The 22,958-nt window shown below is 37.2% G+C and overlaps 1 protein-coding gene across 4 annotated transcripts in view; it reads left to right on the top strand.

Annotated features, from left to right (window-relative positions):
• Positions 1-22,036, top strand: part of LOC116716976 (ankyrin repeat and IBR domain-containing protein 1) — a 40,135-nt gene extending 18,099 nt beyond the window's left edge. For all 4 annotated transcript variants that reach the window (XM_032558012.1, XM_032558011.1, XM_032558014.1 and 1 more), the window contains 12 exons: positions 397-563; positions 1,212-1,300; positions 2,158-2,288; positions 6,361-6,495; positions 7,406-7,492; positions 8,006-8,072; positions 9,209-9,354; positions 10,536-10,714; positions 10,832-10,883; positions 16,841-16,952; positions 18,185-18,228; positions 19,106-22,036. In XM_032558012.1, coding sequence (XP_032413903.1) covers positions 397-563; positions 1,212-1,300; positions 2,158-2,288; positions 6,361-6,495; positions 7,406-7,492; positions 8,006-8,072; positions 9,209-9,354; positions 10,536-10,714; positions 10,832-10,883; positions 16,841-16,952; positions 18,185-18,228; positions 19,106-19,993 — 2,097 coding nt within the window. In that variant the 3' untranslated portion in view covers positions 19,994-22,036. The remainder of the gene's footprint in view (positions 1-396; positions 564-1,211; positions 1,301-2,157; positions 2,289-6,360; positions 6,496-7,405; positions 7,493-8,005; positions 8,073-9,208; positions 9,355-10,535; positions 10,715-10,831; positions 10,884-16,840; positions 16,953-18,184; positions 18,229-19,105) is intronic.
• Positions 22,037-22,958: the final 922 nt, after the last annotated feature.

A 22,958-nucleotide genomic window follows, 5' to 3' on the forward strand; every position in this document is an offset into this window, starting at 1 on the left:
TTGTACTTCCACATTGATTTCTATAGATAAGTGTTTCTTCTCAGAAATGAGCTTTTATATATATTTCTTAAGAAGTGGCTCTCACAACTAAATAATAACTCTGTCCTCACCTGTCTACATGTGTATTTTAATCAATACCTGTCTGTCCTTAATTAAAAAAGGCTAAGATCTTCTATACAACCCAGAATAGATTAGAAATCTCTTCATTAGTGATAAAGTCATTCATAGGCCAAGATTAAGACTTTGTGCTCCCGAAATATGGCAGCATTTCAGAGTCTGTCTTAATCTTTAAGCTTGTACAGTTGTTTCATTCTCTTTAACCCCATCAGCTAAAGCACAAGGTTTTGTTGAACTGCTGACTAATTTAAATCTTCTTCTGTCTCTTCCTTTTTGAAGGCATTTGTGGAAAACAATCCAGCAATACACTGGTGTCCTGTTGCAGGATGTGAGAGAGCAGTACGACTAAACGCTCAGGGCCCTGGAACCTCCAATGCAGACCCTCTAAGCTTTCCCCTACTTCGGGCCCCGGCAGTAGACTGCGGCAAGGGCCACCTCTTCTGCTGGTCAGTAGATGAATAGTGCTGCTTTAGGTTTATACTGCTCATAAAATTGGCAAACTTTAGTTGGACTCTTTTGGCTTTTCAAAATTAGCTGAGGTATAATACTGGTGAAAGAAAAGTTTTTCTGTTTTAAGAGCACTTGTTTTACATTGTTTTTCTCTTGTTGAGAAGATGGCTCTCTGTGAACTGAAGAAAACCTTAAGATAAGCTCATTAATTGGTAATTCTTTTTGAAAGTTTGGAGTTAGTTCTGTTTTTCATATTCATCACTGCCCTTGCATTTACCTTCTTGCCCACTGGTCTAACCTCTAGCCCACCATGATTAATCCTACCTACTTATAATGATAATAGCTTAGTGCACCTCGCTTCATTATAGCGTTCTTGAAAGTGGCTGGTGGGTACCCTCAGGAGTTTAATTGACAGCATTTGTTAGGGGAAACGGATCTAACATGGGTTCAGCTTTAGCCATTTCCATAACAAGGAGGGTGTAGAGATGAAATGCAGATTTAGCTGTCTGAAGGTGCATCAAGGCTTTTGCAGCATCTTTTTTTTAAGACCTTTCTTGTTTGAGTGCCTTGTTTTAGATTTTCTTTGTTTATTCACAATATAAACTGTGCTCTTCCTACTTTACATTTTTATGTACTTTTATTAGGGAGTGTCGAGGAGAGGCACATGAACCCTGCGACTGTGACACATGGAAGCTGTGGCTTCAGAAGGTCACTGAAATGAAACCTGAAGAATGTGAGTATTTATAGCTGTTTTTGAACTTCCATTAGATTCCAGGCGTGTTGTGTTGTTTCAGTTTTAACAGCTCATACACAATTCTGACAGTCACATGTGGGTAATTTGTTCTCTTATTAAATTCTAAATGGTTGTACACAATAACTACGGAGTGTTTATAGTCTATTAATATGTTTTTTTAGCTTGTCCAATTAATCTCTGGTCTGGGAAACCTATTAGATTACTGGGTAGTACATTATTATTACAGAATATTTGGTGTGTTATCGCTTAGATCGTTTTTTTGTCTGCGGAATAGTGATAGATTTGGGAATAAATTGCCTGGTACTTCTTCATAGTAATTACAAGCAATTTGGTAAACAAATTAAATTGCACCATTTTTGTGACAAATTATGAATTTAAAAGATTAACCCATGTATTGGAAAATTGGTGCAATGTCTAAGAGCAGTAATTGGACTGCAAGCAATGTAATAGATGATTTAAGATGACCCAAGTTGCTCCTGAGTGCCAGTTTTGTTGATCTGACAGGAGAAAAATAATGGCAATTATTTTGTTTTGGTGCCATCTCCTGTTCGATTTCCCCTGATTCTCTTTCATGCTGGCATTTCAAATGACAGATCAGAGATGCTTTGTTAATGGCCAATTACACTGTTCAAATGTGTGTATGTGTTGAGAGTGGGTGCATTGGCATCCTGGGAGATGTCTGTGAAATACCTGAGCAGCACACATTGCTCAAGCAGAGCAAGTTCCCATTGAGCTTAGTAGTTTGTATTGATGCTGGTGTAATAGTCATTCTCATTTGATCTCATTACGTTTTTATTTGTTGCGTTTACTCCTCCTCTCCCCCACTCCCATTACAGTGGCTGGCGTAAGTGAAGCTTATGAGGATGCAGCGAATTGCTTGTGGTTGCTCTCCAATTCTAAACCCTGCCCCACCTGCAAGTCTCCAATACAGAAAAACGAGGGCTGCAATCACATGCAGTGTGCTAAGGTACGCTACAAGATGGTTTCCACAAACCTCTTACCAATGTGACATAAAACAGCATCTACTGAGCATGAGTTCTGTTTTCCTTTTGAGTTTTATAAGTAGCTAAGAAGTTCTTTATACTGTGAGTGTTTTTTTTTTCTTTATACATGGTCAAAATTAAGGGATCAAACAGAAATTATTCATAATTTCATCTTAGTATGACGGCTTGAGAAAATTTGAAAGCAATTTGATACATTTGGATCAACCTAACAATGATCCAAACTTAATCAAAACTGGAATATAACGGGATTTAGCAGGATAAAGCTGATTAACATGAACCTCCTGGAGTACAACTGGATTGGAGACATTTAACTGAATATTAACATTTAACCGACATATATTATCCGAATATTAAAGGGCATGTATGCAAATATGTGAGCTATTATTTTGTGCATTTAATTCCTTTTTAAAATTCATTGAAGTAAGGTTGTGCAGTAAATTGCAAATATATCATCTTGACAATATCAGTCGGTCCAATATTCACATCGTAAATGACTGGAGTGCATTTGCAATACGTCGCCTAATATGTTCCAACTGTTATGAACTTGCATTTTACATGTTACTAATGTAACATTTAACCAGTTGGCGTTTCACGGTAGTAGACGCTCACACCAAATAGAAATGACATTGTTCAAAATGCTAAAGGTCACACAGCGTAGGAAACGCAGATGAGATGGGGAAAGAAGGAGATAATGAAGATCTGATATAGGCATTGCAAGATTTTGCAGCTCTACATTAGAATTGTGTCTTTTATTATCAACTGAAAAACGAACATCATAAATGACCTGATGAAGAAGATAATGAGCGGATGTAAATCTCCAAAATCTTAAGATTATATTCAGAAAACAATTTAGTCTGAATAGATCATTCATAAGCTACCACTAAAGCAATTTGACATCTCATATCCTGACACACTTCTTCCTGTTCCTGCAAATTTAGGATCCCTTTAAGCTCTAAGTGGATTATTGTTCGATACCAATACATTTAATTTTTGCTTTGATGTTTTATTTATACCATCCAGGTACATTTTTTTGAGTTTTTGCTGTTTTTCAATTATACGATCATTTCCAAGCAATGTGTTTAAGACATGAGAAGGTTTATTTACTCTTACAGAGCAAATTATTTACCTTTTTTAACATTTAGAAGAAAAAAAACGCTGTAACAAAACCTTAACGTAAAAAAGAGCTTTGGAGTTGCAGACTAAATACTTTTGACTCTGCTGAACACCTATCGTGATTCTGAAGTGTCGAACATCTTTTGAAGTCTCTTGATCCATTTTCGCACACACGGACTCCATCCCTGAAACTGTTGAGATGTTCCAGAGGGGCAAGATGTGAGAATACTACATTTCCTTTGATCCCCTTGAGAAGTCAAGTAATAACTCTGCAATGTTGCAATATCTGAAGGAGTCAGTGATTCATACTTTTTTCTTCATTTACATACATCTTATTTGTATGCAGCTCAGCTTCTGCTTAGTGCTATTCTGGCTCGTCTGGTTTGGAGACACAAAAGATAAAACTACCAATGTGAATTATTAACTTTTCCCATCTCACAGCTCAACTTAATAACAAACGGCTACCTGCTGACTGTGAATCAACAGCCTGAAGAGGACTTCAGGTTTACATGTTTACAGAGAAAATGCTTCTTGGAAGTAACCAATTACACAAATAACAGGAAGAGGCTAGTGAAGGATCATCCACTCTGGCAATGACTAACGACTGTCTTGTATGTAGTCAAGGCTGAAGAACTGGTGGAAAGTGTTTGTCAGACAGATGATCAAAATAAAAATTCTTATTGCTAAGGCAACACATCTAGCTGAAGATAAATGATGGTTTGGGGGTGTTTTGATGCAGTTCCAGCTGATGATGCTTTTAATCACATTTCAAGGCATATTCAATCAACATGTTTATTACTCTGTCAAGCTGTGCTGTGTTTTACCTTCAGGAACTTATCTGAAAGGTTTCAGTGTTGTCAGGCTGAAGGACGGTGAACTCAATCCAAACTCTGCTGCACAACAAGACCTTTAGAAGGAGGATCGTGTTCTGTTAGTCATCTGACCTCCACCTTTTAAAAATGCTTTGGGATCAGCTTCACCAAAATGTTCAAATCCTTCAGCCAATAAATCTGTGGGAGGTTTTTGCCAACGTGCTTGCAAGTGTGAAGGAGAGACTGCTTCCTTTAAAACTCTCAGCTAGGATACTTTACAAAGCTTTGATCAGATTCAGGGTTTGCAACTTTAATATTTACACTGTTTATACCAGTAATCTTACTTTGATATTGTCTCTCATTTTCAGAGAGACTTGTTTTTAACAAAAATACATGACAGCATGGTAAAAAGTATAATATATGATTATAAAGACTATAATTCAGTTAAAAAAAATTTAATTTCCCTTTGGGATAAATAATGTTATTACTTATATATTCCAAGTTTCTTCAACAAGTCATCATAAATGGTGATTCTGTGGGCAGAAAGGATCTCTGGTTGCAGTCAGTCTTACTGCAGATCTTTAGAGAGCTCTGACTGAAGACTGTTGCTGTTTTCCTACAAGAAGCAAACTCCAGAGAAAACAGAGTAAGCCAACTAATGTAGCAAGCCAAGCTAAAGATATGTGCTTTATTTAAACTGTTAGAACATAAGAGTTTTAGGTTCTTCTTTTAAGAGTCTTTATTTTAAAAGATGACTTTATAGTTTTTAGGAGACATGTATTCACTTTGTAACATATTGGGTTTAAAAGATAAAAGCTGTTTAGAAATTTGATGGATTTCTCAGGGCTCTCTATAAGCCAGATTTTGTGTGTTTTCCTGTTTTTTGCAGATAAGATTTTTTTTCCTCTTTTGCAAATTAATTTGTGCAACAAGAATAGCCTTCAACCAAGTGTTAGCTTTCATTTGTACTTTACACAGCTTGTGAAAATTGCACAAATGGGTGAAAATCTAAAGATTTGTTTTGTGTCTAAACTTTCAAGGTTTTTTGTTTCAAGTTTAGATTTATGAAGGGGAATTGTGATGGCAGTTTACCTGATAAGTCCAAACTACAATCCCTGCTATCACTGTTGCACGTTTCCCTAAAAGAAGCACACTGCAGTCATACTGGCGGGATGTTGCTTATTTTACTATGTGACAGTAATGTTGCTTCCTCCACTGGTTAAAGGGGCTGACTAGAGACTTGCGATTCACTTTGGTGAAATGGAGCTGCCTTCGCGAGCTGAAAGGCCATATGAGGCTGAGCCTCTTGACCCGTTATTACCTCGTAAAAAATGGTTTTAACCTCACTGCTGGGAAACATGGGAGACAGTGTTGCCAAGGAACTGCCATCTTCTTCCTTCTGTTCTTTCGTTGCACTTTTTTTTCCTCCCCTTTTGTCTGTCCATTTTACACCCTCTTTGTTTGTGTGTCTGTACTTCCATTTACCACCCCCTTCGTCCTCCCCTCCCCCCCACTTCTTAGCTTTCGCATGGGTTTTTCTGAAGTGTCATGTAAGTGTAGCGTTACCAGGACAACACAGATGTCAGCCCTTTGTGTCGGCTAGCTTGTCACCCATAGAAGCACTTGTGACACGGAGAGAAATTACTTAGATGCAAACACGCTGCAGATTCAAGCACTTGATGCGTTTGTTATTCAGCAGTGCCGATGGGACTGGTCGCTAATGTTGTCGGTGTGCCTTCTGGTGGCAGCAGACTGCAAGGAACTACGACATCCTAAGAGCTGCTTTTATGTTGCAAAACATAGATTTTCCGTTATCCTCTGTCTGTTAAGACAAATAAATGAGAAGCTTAGTTCAAGTAAATAATTTTACTTTCTGACTTAAACTCTTCCATTAGCTTATCTTTTATAACTGGTTGTAATTCAATTCATTTTCAAGGTTTTAAAGTGGTGGGAAAAAAAATCAATAGTTAAATCAATTGAGCTGTATCTCAGTTTCTAATTTACCACAGGGTAGGGTAAGTGAATATTATTACTTTGCTCTCTAGTCTCAGGAGTAGCATCTAACTACAGCAGATGCTGTAAACGAGACATTGCTTTTCTGCTCCGCCAGTGTAAGTACGACTTCTGCTGGATCTGCCTGGAGGAGTGGAAAAAGCACAGTTCGTCAACCGGTGGCTACTACCGCTGCACCCGTTACGAAGTCATCCAGCAGGTGGTGGAACAGTCGAAGGAAATGACAGAAGAGGTACATACAGTCACACTGGAATTGGATTCTGTTATATAAGAGTTGTATGTTATTTGCAGTGATTCCATCCCAGTAAGATGTACTGTCTTAAATAAGATTTCACAGCCATGTGTGACAACAGGGAGCAGACACGGTTGCGTGACGGCAGCTGTTATTTGAGTAGCCCCCTGTTGCGATGATGTAAAATAAATATTTTGCAGGCAGCCAAGCTTCTTCTCCGTTTATTTCCGTTTATTAGTTTTTTGTTTTTTTTTTCCTTCATGAAAGCATTAAACTGTAGAACAACTCAGTATTTAATTTGATTCTTATAAAACATGGAGAGAAGGTACTGCTTGCACTGCTATGGTAAAAATAACTAGAAAGGGGATTATTAGAAGGCAAATATATGTGCAATTGATATTGTTCATAGATTTCGTCCAAGCACTCAATAAACTATGCCAGCAAAGGCAGTGTTTTGTTGAATTATATTGACAAGAAGGCAATTGTAATACACTGGTAGGGTTTTTCTTAATCCTCTTATTTATGAAACAGAAAGAAATATGAACCTCATATTTTATTCATTAAGGGTAGTCAAGAGCAGCTTTTGTTGGGAGAAAAAACTGTTGATTTAATCATTCAATACCTCATCAAAAACTTAAAGGAGTGCTTCTTTTTTGCTTAATAGTGTGAGCATAAAATCATTGAAAACACAAATTACACACGTTTCCCGTCACAAAATCTCCCTTCTCACAGGTGAAAAGAAGCTCATTCTTAGTCTCTGTTTGCATTTATTCCAATCATCAGTACAGATTTCTCCTTTGGCACGGCTTCCTTTGACTCCTCGGATGCAGGGTATTAACACTTTGTCTGTTAAGGAGAACAACATGTTCAGGAGTTTATTGACTGTGACTGTCTCGTCACGGTTTTGCAGGCAGAGAAGAAGCACAAGAGCTTTCAGGAACTTGATCGTTTTATGCACTACTACACACGCTTCAAGAACCATGAGCACAGCTATCAGGTAAACTTTGCCTCCCTCTGTTGTTTCATTTGCATATTATACTGACAGGCATGCAGGCCAAGAAACCTTGGGGGAAACTTATCTCGCAGACAGGCATTAATTCTTAAGTCCTAATCTACAAAGGTTAAACCTTTTTGTATGAACCAACTAGCAGCTGAAGTAATTAACTGTTCTTTTTTTTATTTTTTATTACAACTGCAACCTTTTTATTTGACATCTGACACCATGTTAACATCTTGACAAATCAGTGTACACAGGTCATTGTAATAAATGTTGCAGTAGAAGCTTTTCTTTATTGTCCTAAAAGCATAAAGAAGGAGGAACTTTTCAGGAAACAGTGACTGGTTGTCATTTTATGGCTGATTGGCATATCAAGTCTATAAATCAATCTTATTACAGAAGTCACCTCTTCTCTGCACTGCTCTGTTTAGCTTCATCTCTGTCCATTGTTTGGTGAGGCAAAGTTCCTAATGCTGTTTAACACAACAATACAAACTTGTGTCTTCCTCGTAGCTCGAGCAGCGCTTGTTAAAAACAGCCAAAGAGAAGATGGAGCAGCTCAGTCGAGCCCTCAGTGGAAGTGAGTGTTCAGTCTACCATGACAGTGTAAATTTTTATTACATATTTATCTGCAAATTTGTCTCCATCTTTGGTGTTAAACATTTGTAAACTGGGACATGAAAGTAAAAATACCTAGGAAAGTTACTTAACTATGTACATTTGTAGTATTTAGCAGGGTATTCTGGGCTTCTGCACAGGTTTGAAAAGTACAGAGTTGGGTTTTATGATTTTTTTTTTACTTGGACTTTGCCATTTTCCAAATTCCAGCTCTAGAGCATAATGGAACACAACATAAATAGCCAGAAGCATTTCCTGCTGATTTACTGCAAAATGCTATGTGTTAATAGGAAAAGCTCAAAATATCATCTGCTGCATATTAAGAAGATTCCAATGATGCAACGACTGATGCTTATTACCACTATTTCACTGTTTGCTTATATTTGCTTTGCAGATAATTGCACCCAAATTCCCTGTGAGCACTGCTGAATGTGTCAAACCTTACCACAGAGCCATGAGATTTGCTCAATTAACTAAAAGACAAACATTTTTTTTTCATATATAGAATATAAGTTGAGCACAGTTTCTAGAAATCATCAAGACACATTTTAACTCAAATTTCTAAAAAATGCTTCTGGTTAGAAAATGTACTTTTTGTTCTAATACAAAGCAATTTAGTTTTATTATAATCTGATGCATGAAATCATGTCATCCTCAAAGTTATCCCCAGATAGTTGGAGATACGATCTCCAGTCATCATATTTACTGGTACTCATTAGTATGTTCTATTGTATAGATAAAGATTTGAATGATTATTAAATTCTAAACTCTAATAAAAGAGTGTGCCTCCTTGCATTTTTTGCTGTTTTTGTAATGTAAAATGTAGAGTTTTTTCCTTATGGAGCCCTCTAGGGAAAGAAATGTATTCAAATTAGACAATTAGTGTCAGCATAAAGTAAGAGAATTGAAATTCATAACACATAAAGGGCAGTGCACCTCTTGACACTACATATGTAACTTAAAAGAACAAAACCTGGAATTGATTTTGTATAGGTTCTTTGTTTCTCGAATTTCTAAAACTAAAGTGAAATAATATAGGTGGGATTAAAAGGACGTGCTAAATTGTGTTTTCTGACTCTTCCTACTTGTCTTGCTTAGGGGAAGGAGGCCCCCCTGATACTACGTTCATTGAAGATGCGGTCCTAGAGCTGCTGAAGACCCGCCGCATCCTAAAGTGCTCTTATCCTTATGGGTTCTTTCTAGAGCCCAAAAGCACAAAGAAGGAGATCTATGAGCTTATGCAGGTTTCAGAGCATCTTATTGAAAAGAAATACCAACTTCCACAGCAAGTCTATCTTACATGGGCCATTACAGATGGGGGTTCTAAAGATCTATAGCTCATGATCTTCCCCACATACCACCGTTAAACCAGCACATCTCATCTTTTTGTTATTGGATGTATAAATACCAGTACTGACACAGAATCGGCTTTTCTAAAGTATTGGAGTTTGACTTGTACTACAAATGTCTGATTCTTGTAAACAATTAACTGGGTCTGAAGAAGTTTTGATCTTTTGATCTTGATCATCATTTAATGTCCAACCATTTAATGTTGGACATTTGCCACCATTTGATGTGTCAAATGTAGCATTGGGAGGGAGGGAACAAGGTTAAGTAGTGAAACTCCTGAAAAACTAGTTAGTTTGCAACAGTGCTAAGATTAATAAACTAAAATAACTTAAATGTGACAGTATATATTTTTTTTCTTTGGGAGTTTTGAAGCTGCTATAACAACAACTTCAAAACCCTTGTTCTAGCTATTCTCTTGTTTGCTCTTAGTTATTTTTAAAAATCAGAATCAGTGATTCTGTAAAATAGGATTTTAATAATATTTTAAAAAATAAATACAAAATTATTATGAATTTAAGATTTTAAAGTTTTGCATCTTAATTCAGCAAGTGTTAGTAAAACAGCTAGTGTTAGTAAAACAGAAGTCTTTGTTTATTCTAAAAAAGTGTTCGTTTCCACCTTCACTCTGACTTTTCCAAAACACTGCTAACCTTTTCAAATCCAACATGTTTCATGGTACAGTTTAGTCATAAAAACAAAACTGAGAACCTTCATTGTTCTCCAGCCTTCCTCAAATCTGGGGAAAATCTTGCTCTCTTGCAACCTGAATCAGTTGGAGACATTTTTCACTGTCAGAGACACGTAAATACAGTATAAATTTTTACCTTTTAATTAGCTTCCTACATTTCTCTGCTGGCTCTGAATTCATTTTGAGTACCTTCCTGGTTCTGAAAATTGTTCCTTTTTAGTTTTCTATGCTTTGCACCAACCCGTTTACCAGAGTGTTGTTGGAGCGACCTTGAGATGCATAGATATATTGAACTTTAAACTTTGTCTGCTTACATTGCCTAAAAACACTTATTTAACTTTCCTGGGAAACATTCTTTCAGCCAGCTCACCATCTTTTTGCTTCTAGACCGACTTGGAAATGGTGACTGAGGACTTGGCTCAGAAGGTCAACAGGCCCTACCTGCGAACTCCTCGCCACAAAATCATTCGTGCTGCATGTCTTGTACAGCAGAAGAGACAAGAGTTTCTGGCCTCGGTGGCAAGAGGAGTGGCCCCAAATGACTCTCCTGAAGCTCCCAGACGCAGGTAGAGTACAGAAAGGCAGATCACTAAATGTTTTAAATATTTTTATGTATTTTTATTATGTTAGTTGTGCATAATTATTTTATTAATAGATATAATTTTCTGTCTTTTTCCCAACAGTTTTGCAGGTGGAACATGGGACTGGGAATATTTAGGCTTTGCATCACCTGAGGTAAAGGAGTGTTTGTTTAAAATACCTTTGCTCAAGAATATACTTGTTTTACTAAACAACAAATTCAGCCAAATAATATGTATTCCACTGATACATATAATTGAACTTTACCATAGAACTGTTTATGTAATTTTCTTCATACACTGTTAAACCATGTACTGTGACAGTTCTCAACTGAGAAATTGTCATTTTTGTGGTTTCATTTCTTTTAAATGTAACCCTAGATACCCAGATGATTGGAAGAAATCTTTTGTCCTTTTGAAGTGACTTCTAATTATTGTAGTACATCTTAGCACTTGTAACCAAGTCATGCATGTCAAGACAAAACAAAAAGTACAGCACAGGAAAAGTTGTGACAAGAAATCACTGGCCACTTTTATCAATCAGTAATTACCATCCGCATGTCTTAGTTTGATGTATTGTATAAGCTTTATAATATTTTTGTCAATTTAGATATGCAAGTCCTTTTTTTGGTCTGAACATATTCATTCTTGCTTTGAAAATGGCTGAACGTACTTTATGGAAAGCATCAAATACAAAACTTCAACATGCAAATGAACAAAATGTAAATTTTATTGGTTGCTTGACCTTAAAAACTTCTAGCAAAAGATGCAAACATTAGCCAATGTTTCATTTCGGCTCAAGTTGTAATGTGAAAAGGTCAATGGCTGATCTGCAAATTGATTATTTTGACCCTAATGAAAGGGCATGAAGTAACAAGGTTTAATTAGGTGTAGTACACATTTTTTCCCAGTTCAAGTATTTTTTTTTGTCATTCAAAGATTGATCACATCTTTTTAACATGTTCACATTTGTTTGAAATTGTCCTTAGTAATGATGTTTGGCATTGTCTTGTGATTTTCCAAACCTTAGTGTCTTCTTGATAGTAAGAAGGGCAGGTGAATGGTGTTTTGGAACCGACTGAAGTGTTAGGTCTGTGTTTGTTTGCTGGCAATTTCATCTTAAGAGGAGGCCTCTTCTGAACTGATCAGTTTCATGTCTCAAACACTTTGGTAGCTTGTTTTTCTTATCAGCTACTGGGTTGTTCAGGTTATCGTTAGTTGCTTGCTCAGAGGTCACTTTCAGAGTGGCTGTGCTTTTCTTTCTGTAGTTCTTGGGGAAGCTCTGTCTGTAGCAAATAAGTTTTTCCAAAAAACAATTGGAATTATGTAACCAGGCAGAAAGCTGGCTAATCTGTTAGAATGATTTGGTTGCTACAATGCCAAGAAATTTACACACATTTTTTAAAAAGGCTAGAAACAATTTTAGACATGTTTATATTTTGTTGTTGTTGTTTTTTAATATTCAAAAATGCTGTTCAGTTTTACATTGTTCTTGCTCTCCAGATGCAGGTTTCATTTCTTATGAGAAACTTCTTTGCGAATGAAAATATTCTTCAATTAAAAATGTCAGGGGTGGGACAGTATTGACTGAACACACTTAGCCCAGCACTCTTTATGAACTATGTCCATTGTGAGTGTTGAAGACAGCTGCGGTCCATCCAACTAGCCAAATACATTATTAAAATAAAAGGTAAATGTACAACATCTTAATTATTACACCCCACTAAATATTGAGCCAAGCAATTTTGCACACTGATTTGTGGTAATGGTTGCAATTCCATATGCCAAATGAACAGACCTAACCTGCCACAAGCTAAGTTATATTGGTCATTAAGGCTTTTCAGTAATCAAGCTCTTATTTTAGATTTCGAGTGGTAAAGCAACATGCTTCACTCTAATACCTATGATTTCTTAGAATAATTTATTTTTGATTTGAAGGTGCTTAATTTGCTTAATGTATTTGTATCACTACTCTATTAATATCACAGCTAATGACAGTTAATAAATTGCTGATTTAGTTGATTACTGGAGCTCAAGACCTTCTTATGAAATTAAAACAAACATCTAAACCTTGTTCCCATTCCTGTTTAAAACATGTGCTCTGAAGCAGCACTGACAAACCATGACAGTCCAAAGATCCCCATTGCTTTCTGCACACTGGAGCAAGCCAGATGGCACGGTGTTCCCCTGTGCGCTCTTCAATGATTAAAAGTGTTCCACTCATGCAAAAGCCTGAGTATATGTTTCTGGGTAATAGCACATTCATTACAGATATTTGTGGTCAACACTTGGAGTCATAAAACTATCAGTTTTGATTATGGTCTTACAGCCTTTACCTGCACAGTTTTGGTGTACACTTGAGCTGTAGACTACTGAACGTTTTATAGATTGATAGTATGTAAAGATACAGACTCATTAGTATTGTTCTGTCTGTAGTCTTTTCATAATAGATTTTGTCTTCATTTCTCTACAATGTAAGGTTGTCATTCCCTGTAGAAGTTTTTTTATTTTATGTATAGTTTTAAATTAATGGGAAAAAACAGATTGATTTTGATGATGGATCAGTTCTATTACATGACCTAAAAAGCAGTTTCAGTGAAAAAGTAGTTACAAAGAATGATCTCCTCTGTCTAAACCGTGTCCATCACCAATACCTCAGAGTTATTCCCTCTCCACTGCACTGCAAGTGAAAAAGGTCAGCTGACAAAAGAATAAATGTCAAGAATTTTTCTCAGGTGCTTGTTAAAAACATATATTTCCCCTGCATGCTCAACAGAAGCTATAAATGCACATGCCTATGCAAATCTACTTAAAATATAAAATGATATCCCAGGATTTTTTATGTTGAATTTTCATGTGTTGATCACGAATTTTTTTGTTTTCAGACTTAATAGAGAAATCTACTCCTTTATTACAATTCTGGTCTGAAGTTTACATACAGACAATATGGACATGATTTTTATATTAATTATATTCTCCATGTATTTATGAAAAGTGTTTTTTCATGGTGGCCTGATAATGTACAACTTAGGGAAGTTTTGAAAATAAGGAGGTTTAAATTATTGTGCATTTCTCCAATCCACAGACAGCTAAAGTCATACATTTACCCTGATTTGTATTCAAATGTCCCCTTAAATTGGTTTGTTTCCTCCGTTATGAAATATAGTAATATTTCTTCATAGGTTATGTGCTGTCGAGGACAGGGCTCTGCGGAGGTTAAACAGGAACCTATTTTTTATTAAACCTTAATTTAACCAGATAAAAACCTGTTGAGGTCAAGACCTCTGTCATAATCAGGACCTGGCCAGGAAGTCATAGTAGACAAGACAAATGGGCAACAATAACAAAAATAAAAGTGGAATATCTAACATGAAAACAATTTGACAATAAAATGTAAGCCTTTTACAACAAGCTGAGATGCTTTATGACTATAATTTGTTTTCTAAAATAGATTCAGTTTTAATGTGAGCTAATATTTTGTGCAATATACAGATTTCCTTTTCAAAACTTCTACTAAATTTAGTAGTCACCTATTTCAGATTGTTCTTTGGTCTTCCACCACATTGTACATTTCCTGAAATGGAAAGTACATATAATAAGGCAACCTATTTTTTCAGCCGCCAGACTATAAATTGGTCTCAGTGCTTAAATATTGATTTATTAATTAGTTCTTTTAAGTAGGTGGCTAAAGTTAAGCAGTGATTGCAAAACACTATTATCTTGCACGTGTTTATGTATCAAAACATGAATGCTAATATTAGAACTGTAATAATATGTTTTAGTTTAGCAGCCGCAAAATAAATAATGTGTGAAAACTGTGTGTTCCTGGATAATGATAAACAGAAAATCTACCAATAATTTCTTCGCAGTTGTCCGTAGATAAAACAATAATAAGACCCACGACCAGAACTTATTTAGCTGGTATCAAACGGCTCCCGAAGAAATAAGGGGAGAAAAAAAATCCTTTGTTGCTATATTAACATCATCTTTCATGTTTTATCTCAGCCTCTCCACGGTAAAACTGACAGCAAAGTGTTTCCATGAGGAGGCTCAGACATTTTACTCCTTCTCGCCGTGCATCTCTACACAGCACAGGGACTGTAATCTTCTTTCCGTGAGAGCCGGGTTTTGAAAAGTGTGGATCACTTAGGTTGATGTTAGGGTAGAAAAATGCCCTCCAAATTGGCATGTAACAATGTCACCTCTGACTCGCCTGCCACGGCGCTTCAGTTTCCCACAACGCATCCGTCACCTTAAATACAACAGAACAAGATTTTACAAGACTATTATCCATCACTCTTTAAGATCGTTGTTATGATCAGTTTTATTTTAGTAAAGTAGTCTGTAATCTGAAGGCCATTTGAAGCACAAGTACACAAAGCAGGAGAGCAGATTTAATGAGGCAGAGAAGCGTTGCTCCTCTTCAAAAGAACAAATTACCAGTGCACATGTAGATCAGACGGTCATCTCACCTCCTCTCCTTGTTCTCTCATGCTTCTAAATAACAAACAGGGTTGGAGGCTGCTTTGTTGTCAAATTAGTATGGGCTTGTGTTTCTAATAGCACAAAGTAAATATTCTCACCAGATGCTTTTTAAAATATCCGTCCCCTGATTAAGAGCTGCCGTTTCTCTGCTACAGCAGCTAATTGGAAGACCGTGATAACTAATCAAAGCTGGCTGACACCGCCTCACAGGCACAGCTACAGATGGACCCGCTCCATGCTTCTTACAATGCCGGCACATCGCTTCATAGTGGGGCTATTTTTAGCACGGCGGAAACATAAAAGCCAGAATTTGGCTGACAGCCTTTTGATTATATATGAATGTGACTCGGTGACTTTTGCTAATGAATGAAAAGATTGACTGAGAAATACTCTTGATCGTTTTTTGAAGTTTTAAATACCGGGATCTAAAAAATGCAGGACGTGCAACTTATTCATGAGAACACTAACTAGTTATGGGAGCGTCATGGCAGATGTATTGGAATTTTTATTTATTTAGCGTTCGACCATGCAACAGCTCCCAAACTCAGAGCTTCAACTCCAAACTGACATCAACTTGAGTTTACAGTGAAGGTAAATGAACATTATTTTTTCATTACTTTGTTGAACACACACATACACTTAATGATCAGAAATGTTGTTGGCTATTGAATCACCCAGTAATATTTGTGGGAAATCCTTTGATGTTCTGGGTTATACCATTTTTTTCTTTAAGTTTTCATCTATTAAATTAGGTGCGCCACGCTTATAAAAGACCTGCAATTGTGTATACACAATTATTGGCTCGCAGTCTTTTTATCCTTATCATATTGACATTGTTCAATTATTATTCCTTGGTAAAATGTTTATAGATTATCTCACAATTAAAAACTGCATTCACATTAAGAGATTTGCTGAATTGATTCTGCAACATTTATGCTCCAGTGAGTGGTACATTTCATTAGTATCACATTGCACTGTATTTTCTTTCTATAATGATCATGTGCAGCACAGTCTCTCTCTCTGTAATAAAGAGAAATACTGTATTAGAAGATGGCTTTTTGGCTAATTGAACGTTGGGTGCTACATTACTTTCTGCCCATTAGAAGTGAATCTGTAGCAAATGTCAAAGAAATGGTACATGAATTGGATGTTCAGTTTATGACTGTTTCATATATCAAACGATAAACCCCCGGCTCGGCAGCTGCTGCTGGTTCTTGTTTCTGAGAAAGAGAGAAGTGCCTGCATGTATGCTATATGCAAATCATCGACCATCTGGAGATGCGTTCAATATGTTTTTCCAGTTGTACAATAACACTAGTTAGAAATCAGTCGAAAAATTATTGAGGTATTACCCTCACTGCTGAGATGAGTTAGTTTTGCACAAGTAGACCTTCCCAAACATTTTTGTTCCACTTATGTTCTGAATCCAGTAACTCCAGGCTTGCTCGGGAGATCGGAAGGACTCAAGTATTTTCTCACTTTCAGAACAGGACTGATGCGTTTAAAGCCAATCAAACTCAACATATAAATCAAAGTGGCCGGTTTACAGCTTGTTTTTGGTTATTAATGACAAGCGCTACTGGGGTTAGTTGTTCTAATGTTAATGGCATTGCCTGGTTTTGCTTAAAGGAATATGCAGAGTTCCAGTACAGAAGGAGACATCGGCAGCGAAGACGAGGGGACATGTCCAGTGTCCGAAGTAACACACCTGATCCTGATGATCTCAGCGACTCCACTTTAGGTACTGCTGTTATTTTCTTGTTCCCTTTTGTTATGTTTAATGTTAAAAATCAACAGAGAATCGTCCTGATATACTAGTAAGATTTCTTCTGTGAATTCTTCTTGATTTGTCACATGCTGCTCGCTTTAGTTAAAAGTGTTGCTTTTTTAACAGTTAAAAGTGTTAATGTGCTGATTCTCACATTAGGAAAATTGTTTAGATTAATTGAACACCTACTATTGGTAATTATATGTATTAAAAAAAGAACAAAGATACATACTTGTGGAGATTTGAAGTGAGTTCTGTTATATGATTATTGCAAAGTTGTAGGAAAATGAAAAACCATGATCTTTTTTTTACTTTTTCCATCTTTAATGTGATATTTATTGGGATTATCAAATGTATTAAAGAGAAAATATAAGAAGACTAACTTAACTAATCAGGTTTTAGGACACACCCTAAATATTTTTAGGGTGTGTCCTAAATATTACTAAGAAATGCTACTTTTTTGATTAAAAATACCATTACTTTCAGTGTCATACATGTTGATTTTGTAATATTTTAACCCTACTTGTAAAAGTTAAAACTACTCCGGCGACTCTATAGGTTTCTTTAGTTACACTTACTTCTAAACCCTATTTTATTTAGCTGAATACATTTAACTGTTTATTTCGGATGTAAACTTGGGCATGATGAGACCTGAGAAGGTGGCCTAGCTTTACTTTCATCCTCTTGGACCAACTAATCTGAATTTGTACAAAGTTTAGATCCCAAGAAAGTTTCTACGCCAAGTTGGATTATAACTGCTTATAACCATTTAGCACTTCTCTTCAAATATCCTGAACTTCAAAGCTGATTTCCAAAGTAATCCAGCATTTTTTCTTTATTTGAATAAACAAAATCAGGAAAATTACAACTGAACAGCCCAGTATTTTAAATCAGTCAGTCTTGTTCGTCACTTTTATTTTGGCCGTGTGAGGTGATTTGCCATTTCTGAAGGCTGCAAAGAGGCACTGCTGTGCCAAGGACCATTTATTCATTTCAGTTAAATGCTCATTTTCTGCTTCAACTCTGAAGGTCAATAGTTTGCCAGGTGGTTGTAGCCATGTGCTCTGAACTGGGAATAAATGGAGCACATGTGATAATTGCTTATGAATTAAATAGCTTTTTAGGAACAACTGTAGAGTCAGCTTAATGACTGTAATTTTGACTCGTATATGTGTATTTTTTTGTCTATTTATTTCCAACAAAAGAAGCCCAGGATGTTGGTGGTGGCCGCAGACAAGGTCATTTGATGGTGAGTGTACATTTAACAGGGTTCATATGAGCCCAAGGCTTTCAGCTGGGAAACCATTTCAGGTTAAATAATCAATATTTACAACAGGTGGCGTCCTCTCTTTACTTTGGCATTAGCTTAATTAAAATAAAACAGTTTCTTGAAAAAAAATTGGCTTTGGCTTGAGTTACTCTTTTGTAAGCAAGTTGCAGACTTGCTTGCAGAAACACACTGAAAAGTGATAAAGGCTTCATATCAGGTCCCAACTTTTTCCATATCTATACAATTTTTGGAATTTATAGCTTAAAACTAGACACAGTCAGAGAAGAACATGCAACACATGCACAAAATAACATAAAACTTCTGATTTTCTACAAAATAGTCTGCAACCTTTACAACCGAAAGCAATTTTGCTCTTTGGAAAGTGAGAAAAAGCTCATTTAGAGCCACAAATGTCACATGACTTTTTGAAAAATGACAACTTATTAGACAAATATATACCAGCTTTTTTTAAAAAAGAAAAAGAACCAGTGTTTATTTTTTTAGGATTAAAATAAAGAAACATGCAAAAGGATGGGTATCTCTCTTTTTTTTTTATCAGATTCTCTAGTGGCGAGAGACGCATCCTAAAACATTGCTGGTACTTCTAGTGTTTTCTTTTAAGGAAATTCAGTGCAAATATTTCAGAAAAACACAGTTCAAATCTTGCTTTGTTAGTGTATCTTTATTTAAAAGCATTAGCTTGTTCCTGTCCATTTTTAGCCAAAGTTATTAAGAGCCTTTGTGGAAAGTGCAAAAAGCCACTTGTGGCTCCAGAGCTGCAGGTTGCAGACCCCTAAAACAGACAGTATTTTTCAGTTTGCGTTGTTGATATCCTGCATCCTGTTTGCTCTTGCAGGGTCTCGACTCCCTGGATGAGGATGACCCAAACATTTTACTGGCCATTCAGCTCTCTCTCCAAGACTCGAGGATGACAGAGATTGGCTCCAATCACGATGCCCTCGCCAACGAAGCCTCGCTCGGTGCGATCGGTACTTCCTTGCCTTCCAGACTTGAGCAGTCCGCTCTGGGCGTCGACGTCCTCCCCAGAGCTTCTCTCAGCAGCTCAGAACTGCTGGAGCGAGCCGATAACTTGGCCAGGCTGGGCAACATCAGTGGCCAGTACTCTCCCGGCCCCGGCGGCCCCCCCTCCATGCAGCACTGTGACATCCGTCTCCGGGCGCAGAAACCAGCCACTCTGTTGGGCAGCAACTCCTCCACCGGCCTTTTCTCTTCCTCCACAGACTCGACCACGTGCGGCAGCAACGAACCGTCGTCGTCGTCTGCCTTGACAACGAATGCTAATCTGCTTGGAAACATTATGGCTTGGTTTCACGACATGAATCCGCAGGGCATAACCCTGGTCCCACCGACCGACCCCAACGTGGCTCCGCCTCCTGAAGGCAGAGAAGGATGCTCACAAGACAACGAGAAAGGCGGCTTCATCGTCTTCCCCGATGACAGGAAACCTCAGGAGGCGATGGCAGATGCGGGGTTTTGCACGCAGAGGTCAAGCAACACGGAGGAGAAGGAGAGCGCCGTCGCCGAGAGGCCCACTCAGTTGGATCTGGTGGGGTTGGACACCATGCAGCTACCTTACACGGCGGCGCCTGACAGAAGTGGAGAGCATGGCGAGTGTGCGAGCTCAAAGGGCTTCCATGTTGACAGTCCACGGTCTGATTATGCCTCTGACCAGCTGCCCAGCACCAGCTCTTCTGAGTGGGAGGACCACATGCACTTGGTTTGAGTCGCCTGGCTGGGATGACGAGGAGGTTCACTGAAGTCCAAAAACCACTACAGATCGGAAAGCAGCTTTGCTGGAGCTGCTGGTATAGAATGTACTGCGAATAAAGAATTTGTCAGCTATACATTGCTAGGGAGCGTGTAAAGAAGCATTTACAGTTTAAATTCAGTGCAGGAACTGTAGGCCAGCAGTGAAATAAGACCACTGATTATTATTATTATTATTATTTTTTTAGTATCGTGAGTACACACTGCATTGAACGCACTAAGATGATCTGAAACAAATTAGAAATTCTATCTTGATGAAAATGAAATCTGTTGCTGTTATATTCATACATCAACATTTTCTATAGGATGCAGATCGAGAGATGGTTCTCATTGCCGTCCAAATTTGCTTTCTTCATAGGTGCCAAACACTGACTTATAAAAGCACAGTTTGCAGTCACCAAGTGGATTTTTTAAAAGCAAATTGTGCCTGATTACCACAAACTCACAAACTTTAAATGTGAACATCCTGAGCCATATTTTTGTTTGAGCTTGTGGTTCAGTTTTCTTTTCAAATCCCGCTCACTAAAAGCTTTCGTGTGCTGTGTGAAACTGAATAGTTTTACACTGCGGTGGTAGTGGATATTATGAGAAACTTCCAAGAAGAGAAAAAAAAAGGTTATTTGTTCAACTGAAAAAGCAGGTGGCCTACTCAAAAATATTTCAGAATGGTCTTGACAATGGTTATTCATCTCCGAGGATCAGCCTGAATAGGAAGCGTCCTCGGAGCTTAAAAAATGAGAAACGCTGACAGATCCAGAGGAGGGAGGGGGCGAAGTGGAGCGCTCTGTTTCATTCAGCTCCCACGTTCTGAAGAGAATGCTTTGAATTTGGTTGTAGTTCGTGTAAAAATAATGCTTAAGCTGAATGTTTAATGTGAAAGACGAGAGGTCCGGTTCGTATGCCCCAGGGAAGGTCAGCCAATGAGAAAACAAGGCAATCACTTCCAGTCTTATTTTCATTAATTATTACTGCTCAAGTTGTGCTTAGGTGGATTAATCTCTGCAGGGTAGTGCATAAAGAAATTCCCAACTTTCTGAATGGGGAATCCATATCTATGAAGCACTTCTCTGTGAAGCTGAAATTACAGTGCCTTTATGTCAGTCTTCATGATTCGGTTCTTTTTCCACCTTCTTCTGAGTGCTATTCACACAGACACAAAAACACCTGTTACCTTAAAGAAGTGTCTCTCTCGTGACATTTGGCAGGAAAACACAAACTCCAGTCTTTTTCTTTTTTTTTTTTTTTATTAAATCCAGATCTTTGTAGCATGATGCTTTTTGTTTGTTCACACAATACACTGATGGACGAAACGGATTGTTAAATAGTTTGATAAAATATGTAACTGTTAAAATATTGTGAGTATTCTGTGCCCTATGTTTATTTGATTAAAAAAAGGCAAATTATTTGTATCATTGAAGTACGTTCACAGGCTGTATGTGTATCATGTATCTGAGGAAAGTTGCAATATAACGTAGATATTTCTGCTTTTATTAATGACTTGTGAATAACGACATGAAAAACAATCATGTTTGACTTTAAAGAACTCATTTTGTTTATGTACAGACTCATGTCTGATTCAAGTAAATTAGCTTTTATAAAAGTTGACACATAGAGGAACACTAAATCTAGCAGCAGTTTTTTTTTTTTTGCTTTCATACAAGGCTCAAGTATTTAAACTATCAGTGCCATACGGATGATGGAGATATGATGGATTCAAGGGTCCTAAACCACAGGAGACATGTTTGTTGGTCAAATAGTATGCTGGGTTTGTAATGGTTGCAATTCAAGAAGAAGGTTCTACTTTACTTATATTTCACCTCTGATCTCTAGGTGACTTATTTTAAGAAATGACGACTTTTTGTAACTCATTAAGATTTTCTATTGTAAAGCAACTAATTCTTAAAATGCTGTTTGCACTTTCATAGTCTATACTTGATACATTTCCTCTTTATATGAAAACTGTTTGGTGTGTGATGCCAATAAACTGTGTTAAGTTTTACTGTGTTGGTAGTTATTACTTTTTTTTTTTTAATCTTTGAATAGTCAAAGAAGTCCTGTTCAGATCAGCTGAGTTCCTTGAGGGCAACAATATTTTAAAGCCAAGAAAAAAAATCTTAATAAGGGAGGGGGGAAAAAAAACATCAGCACTGTTAGTCAAACCAGACAAGTTACTTTAAATCATGTTTTTTTTTTTTTTTTACATAACAGCCTTTTGAGTCCCACTCCACTACGACATATGGTTGATGACCTGTCATCGAACCACACAAGGTGACAGCCTATTGTTGCAAACTAAAAACAGATTGTTATCTTGACGGGGGAAAAAACGCCCTTTCAAAAGGAGTGGTGTCAAATAGGCACCACTTACTGGCAACGGAGCAAAAAAAAAAAATAGAGTGAGCGCTCTTACTTCCCCTAACATTTCTGTGCAGCAAAAGGCAGTGAGATTATTAAAGGTGAAAACAACCACTCTTCGTGCCCAGAATATGAAAATACTATAAAGTTGGTTTCAAGGGAAGGAACAACCCAAGGATGAGGCGAGAAAATGCAACACGGTTTATGCCACAGAGAGGACAGACTGCTCTCATGGAGCCGAGACAAACAAAGTTTCAATGGATGTTGTTTGCAAAAACATTTTCTAATGTGTAAAACCCACTATAAAAATGAGTTATACTTTTTACAGTAAAAAATGTTACAAATTCACCATACTAAATAGGTCAGAGGCTTACTTGAAATGTTAATCTTGCGTGATTGCACACCGTGTGGCTGGTGAAGTGACTTTTTTTATTTTTATCAGTGTCTGAGCCAACTGAGTGATGAAGTGTTTGATTGTATATCAGGGTGTTTTTTTTTTACTTCTCCCATGTGTGCATAGTCATCGCTGATCTGAAATGTTCAGTTGTCTCAGATGCCTTGTGCTTGCT

Source organism: Xiphophorus hellerii, chromosome 3 (assembly GCF_003331165.1).
Source record: "Xiphophorus hellerii strain 12219 chromosome 3, Xiphophorus_hellerii-4.1, whole genome shotgun sequence".
Classification (NCBI taxonomy): Eukaryota; Metazoa; Chordata; class Actinopteri; order Cyprinodontiformes; family Poeciliidae; genus Xiphophorus; species Xiphophorus hellerii.